The 5,737-nt window shown below is 40.0% G+C and overlaps 1 protein-coding gene across 1 annotated transcript in view; it reads left to right on the forward strand.

Moving 5' to 3' along the window:
* LOC106875506 (BCAS3 microtubule associated cell migration factor) overlaps positions 1–5,737 on the forward strand; it is a gene marked incomplete at its 3' end in the record, with an annotated part of 62,988 nt that overhangs the window by 2,007 nt on the left and 55,244 nt on the right. The window contains exons 2-4 of the mRNA XM_052966807.1: positions 94–148; positions 970–1,045; positions 2,847–2,947. Coding sequence (XP_052822767.1) covers positions 94–148; positions 970–1,045; positions 2,847–2,947 — 232 coding nt within the window. The remainder of the gene's footprint in view (positions 1–93; positions 149–969; positions 1,046–2,846; positions 2,948–5,737) is intronic.

Here is a 5,737-nt window from a genome sequence, read left to right on the forward strand (position 1 = left end):
TGTGGTTGGTAAGCAAGCTACTTACCACACAGCCACTCTTGCGCCTATGCTTATTAAATTTTTGTTGACAGTTTCCCCTTTCTTTTCTTTCAGCGATAAAACAATGATGGAAAGTGTTGTGAATTTCATATCTGATGTCGTCCCACAGGTAAATATTACTTGTCTATTCTTTCAAAATCACTAAAATAATACAGGAGAATAACGACAATAGTCCTATCTCTCAACTATCACATTTGTTACACAAACTAAGCAACAGATGACAAAAAATATTCAATCTAGACCTCACTTGTTTATTAAATCCTGGATTTATCACATGCTTGTTTTATTACCAAATCACTTTTAATTTTCCTATTAAAATTTCATACAGTTCTATATTTAAGAGATGAGGAATTATGTACATTATTTATATTTGACAGCTGTGTCAGCTGAACCGTTGTGTTAACAACAAAAGCTCACGGGCATATGGCGTAGTGGTTAAGAGTGCAGGCTACTAACCCCAAGATTCTGAGTTCGATTGCAGGCAGTGACCTGAATAAGTAATAATAATAATGATAATAATAATAACATCGAAAAAATACCTTAGGAATGGGAACAAGATGAGGACAAACAAGCTCACGGGCATATGGCGTAGTGGTTAAGAGTGTGGGCTACCCCAAGATTCCGAGTTCGATTCCAGGCAGTGAACTGAATAATAATAATAATAACAACAACATCGAAAATATACCTTAGAAATGAGAATCTAGGTTCGAAATTTCTCCAAGAGACCTGATGAAGGCTGGAGAGTATATCAGCCGAAACGTGTTAACAACAAAAAAGATGAGGACAAATATCCCGCAAATGTAAATAATGTTAAAAATTCATGTTAGTGGTGTTCTCCAACTATGGGGCACACCATGTAATCGAAACTCAGTAGGGATGCTATTCCTTTTATAGGTTGTTAATATAGGTGTAATTTTTATTTCTTCTCAGGCTTATGGAAATGCACAGAAAACAGATGACAGGGAAAAAGTGCAGTGGGTTCGCTTTGAACAATGTGACGCCAATGGTGAGTTCAGTTGATTCTCAACTAATTGCTTCTAATTCCAATAAGGTTTTATAATCTTGTCCTCTCATCACCATTGATTGTTCATAATTATAAGTCAATACTGTGTTCTATTGTATTCATAGTGCTATTAAATCATGTGTTGCAGGCTTTTCTTCAAATTTTCTGTAGAAATCATAGCTGGCACAATTTTACATATTAAACACTTTCCTGGAAGCTGGTACATAAATATTAATGCAGTATTTCATTATGCAACCATAATATACACGACATACATGATTGAGTTTAATCGCCCAGAGAAAAAAGTTGGATTTAAGAAGCATCAGATGTGGTGTGCAAGAGAGATGACTGCAATGGTATGGTCATGTGTTGTGAATGAATGAGGACAGCTGTGTGAAAAAGTGTCACACCCTAGCAGTTGAAGGAACCTGGGGAAGAGGTAGACCCAGGAAAACCTGGGATGAGGTGGTGAAGTACGACTTTCGAGCATTGGGCCTTACCGAGTCAATGACTAGTGACAGATCTTTTGAGATATGTTGTGCTTGAAAAGACCCGACAAGCCAAGTGGCCTATGCCAATGGGTGTAACCAGCCCACTTATGAATACCCCTCATTCATTGGACAATAAACTTTGCTTGTGAAGACCTATTGAGGAAAGTGAAATCAAAATCAAAATCGATAACGTGGCCGATGACAGTACTGCCTGATCGGCACTCGTGCCGGTGGAACGTTCAAAGCACATCTAAGTGTGACTGTTGCCAGGACCACAGATTGGCTCCCGTGCTGGTGGTACGTGAAAAGTGCCATTCAAGTGTGATTGCTGCCAGAGTTGCTGGACTGGTTCCCATGCAGGTAGCACACAAAAAACATCAGTCTAACTGTCAAACCCATGCTAGCATGGAAAGCAGATGTTAAACGATGATGATGATGATGAATATACTACAAAGCATATTAAATACTTTGTAAGTTAATACATTGTTCTTCTTTGTTAGCAGTGCTATTAAATTACTTGTTAAAGTTATCTCTACAGGTTTTCTATAGGAATTATAACCAGCACTGATGTTTGTTATGACATTTCATATCTGAGATATCAGATCTAAACAAACAATGAGGTCGAAGATGAAAAATGGTTAGTGGGTGTATATGCTATATTTCAGGAGTTCTTACTCTTTCATCAACACTACATCCGATCTATTAATCATCCACAAACTCTAACCCTAACTCTAACACCCTAAAAGTAACCGTAACTACAGAAATGTTTTGAAATTTTTGTCTGAATCATTTTTCTGCATATTTAGAAAAAATTTTAAAAATTAAAAAAAAAAATTTTACAAACATTTTTGGAAATTTTTTTCAGAATCATAATCTCTGTATTTTTCCGCATATTTTGAAAAAAAAAAAAGAATTTCTAAAAACACTAAAAAAATGAAGGAAATGGGGGTGGAAGGATGGGGAGTAATTTTAAAATGCTGATTTTTGCCAAGTTTTTTTCAGATTTGTATTCCCTGTAGCCGAAAAGGGGGTTTTTGTGTTGCAAAAAAAAAAATTTTTGATAAAGTGTGGATTTTTGTGGGGGACGAGTGGAAGTCTTGCCCAAAATGCTGTGTCCTTATAAATCATTAAGTTTGCAGGAATGCGTTTAATATGTAAATTGATACATCCAATAATGCTACACTGCTACATTTACTGGTTATTTAAGCAATGAGTTTATTGATAAGTAATAGGATTTGATGGGTGCTGATGAAGAAATGTTATGTCTTTTATATAACATTATTCTTTAATAGCCTTTCCATTTATTTTAATAGATTTCAGCAGAAATCCAGATTTTGCTCACCTCGATGTAAAAGTTGGACCTCTTGTTATCATTCTGGGATATACAAACGGTGTCCAGGTTTGGAATTTAACTGTAAGTTTGTCATTTTATTACCGTTTTTAAATATACATCGTACCTTTACTTCATTGGACTTGAAATGTGCTTTGTAGCATTTGCAGAAATTTCATGAAGGCCCTATGAAAACCCTACATTGTTAAGGTATCTAGGACCCTCATCAGAACCCATCTCCTTCAAAAGAGGGTCTTCTGACTTGAAACCTGCTTTGTAGAGCTCAGAGAAACTTCATGAAGGCCCTATGAAAACCCTACCATGTTAAGGTAACTAGGACCCTAATCAGAGCCCATCTCCTTCAATAGAGGGTCTTCTGACTTGAAATCTGCTTGAAATCTGAAGGCCAAGGGTCAGTTCTGTTGCCCTTCTCTGCTTAGAAGTTGCTTACTCGAATCAAAATGTGCACTAGTGCATTGTTCTTGTGCAAATGTTGTGGTTTTCTGTGACAAAAGTCTTCTGATCTGCCTCGAAGCTCTATGTCCTTTGAAGAAAGACCTTTCAGTTTGAATATACTTCTAGTAGTGCTCCAGGCACTTGTGAAGGGCCGGGGAAAGTTTCCCAAACTAAATGTGCACAGTGCCCTTCTTGCAGCCTCTTGGCTCTTCTCATTCAGTTTGGAAATAACAAACACAGACAGGGTGTGAGATCTGGGCTCTCGGAAGGCCAAAGGTCAGTTCTTGAATCAAAATGTGCACTAGTGTATTGTTCTTGTGCAAATGTTGTGGCCTTTTCTGACGAAAACCTTTTCCTAAACCTCCCCAAAACTCTGTCCTTTGAAGTAGAATCCTCTGGGGTTTAAACACTCTTGTAGGGATCTAACCACTCAGTGAAAACCCTCGGGAAGCCCTCAAAAGTGAGGGTATGCACAAAATTTGTCAGAACCCATCTCCTTTGAAACAGGGACTTCTGTCTTCAAATTTGCTTTGTAGCATTTGCAGAAACTTCATAAAGGCCTTATGAAAACCCTACAATGTTAAGGTATCTAGGACTCTCATCAAAGCCCATCTCCTTCAAAAGAGGGTCTTTTGACTTGAAACCTGCTTTGTAGAGAAACTTTATGAAGGCCCTATGAAACCCTTACAATGTTAAAGTATCTTAGAGCCTTGTCAAATCTCATCGTTGTTGTTTAATCTCCGCTTTCCATGCTCGCATGGGTTGTACAGCTTAACTGAGGGTTAGGCTCCAATCTGATCTGGCAAAATTTCTACAGCTGGATGCCCTTCCTAACGCCAACCACTCTGAGAGTGTCATGGGTGCTTTTTACGAGCCACCAGCACGAGGGCCAGTCAGGAGGCACTGGCAACGACCATGCTCCAATGGTGCTTTTTACGTGCCATCAGCATGGGAGCCAGTCCAGCAGCACTGGCAACGATCACACTCAAATGGTGCTTTTTACATGCCACCAGCATGGGACTAGTGAGGCAGCACTGGCATCGACTGGTGCTTTTTACGTTCCACCGGCACAGGTGCCAATCAGGCGGTACTGTCATCAGCTATGACAACGACTTCACTTGCCTCAACAGTTTATTGCCCAATGATTGAAGGCTGCTCTGAAATGGGCTGGTTATGCTGCACTGCATAGACCTTGGTTATAGTCTCACTTGGCTTGCCATGTCTTCTCTAGCACAGCATATCTCCAAAGGTCTCGGTCACTTGTCATTGCCTCGGTGAGGCCCAACGTTTGAAGGTCCGTGCTTCAACACGTCTTCCTAGGTCTACCTCTTCCACAGGTTCCCTCTACTGCTAGGGTGTAACACTTTCACACACAGCTGTCCTCATCCATACACAACCCAAGACCATACCAGTGCAGTCGTCTCTCTTGCACACTACATCTGATTCTTCTTAAGTCCAACTTTCCTTTCAGGGTGCTTACACTCTGACGTGCATGCACACTGACATTACACATCTAGCGGAGCATACAAGCTTCATTCCTTGCAAGCTTAGACATGTCCTCAACAGTCATGGCCCATGTTCCACTGCCATGTATCATGGCTGATCTCCTTTAAAAAAGGGTTTTCTGACTTAAAATGTACTTTGTAATGCTCTTAGACACTTCATGAAGGGCCTATGAAACACCGGCAATGTTAAGGAGCCTTGGACCTTTATCAGAGCCCCCTTCCTCAAAAGAGGGTCTTCTCATTCAAATGCACTTTGTAGCATTCCCAAACATTTCACAAAGGTCCTATGAAACTCCTCCGATGCTAAGGGGCCCAGGATTTTGTCCCAGCGTTTTTCAACTTTGAAACGATTGTAGGGAGGTTAAGCCAGGTCTGGACTGTAGTGAGGATAAGGAAAAGTTGGGCTTGCCCCATCTCCTTCAAAACAGGGTCATCTGATTTCAAATGCACTCTGTAGTGCACCCAGACTCTTCATGAAGGTTGGCATGTAAAGGAGCTGAGGGTCTTGTTACAGCCTCTTTTGACTTCAAAACAGCTGTGGGGATGGTGAGGAACAGTTGTGTTGCCCATCTCAGTCAAGTAGTTGATTACCACAATGGAATTGTGATAAGCAGTGTTGAGTAGAGTGTGTTCCAAATGCCTTTCCAGCTGTTTCAAATGAGAATGATAAAACATTATTTACATTTTACGGATATTTGTCCTCATCTTGTTTGTTGTTAGCACAATGTTTTGGCTGATACACCCTCCAGCCTTCATCAGGTGTCTTGGGATATTTTCAAATCTCTATCACAGCTGTTTCTTTTAGTCTGGAATAACAAAAGATGGCAGGTCAGCTTGTTGGTAGGCGTTGTTCAAAGTGCTTGTACAGTTATCTCTTTCAGTCTAGAATAACAAAAGGTGGCAGGTCAGCTTA

This window comes from Octopus bimaculoides, chromosome 3 (genome assembly GCF_001194135.2).
Source record: "Octopus bimaculoides isolate UCB-OBI-ISO-001 chromosome 3, ASM119413v2, whole genome shotgun sequence".
NCBI classification, from domain to species: Eukaryota; Metazoa; Mollusca; class Cephalopoda; order Octopoda; family Octopodidae; genus Octopus; species Octopus bimaculoides.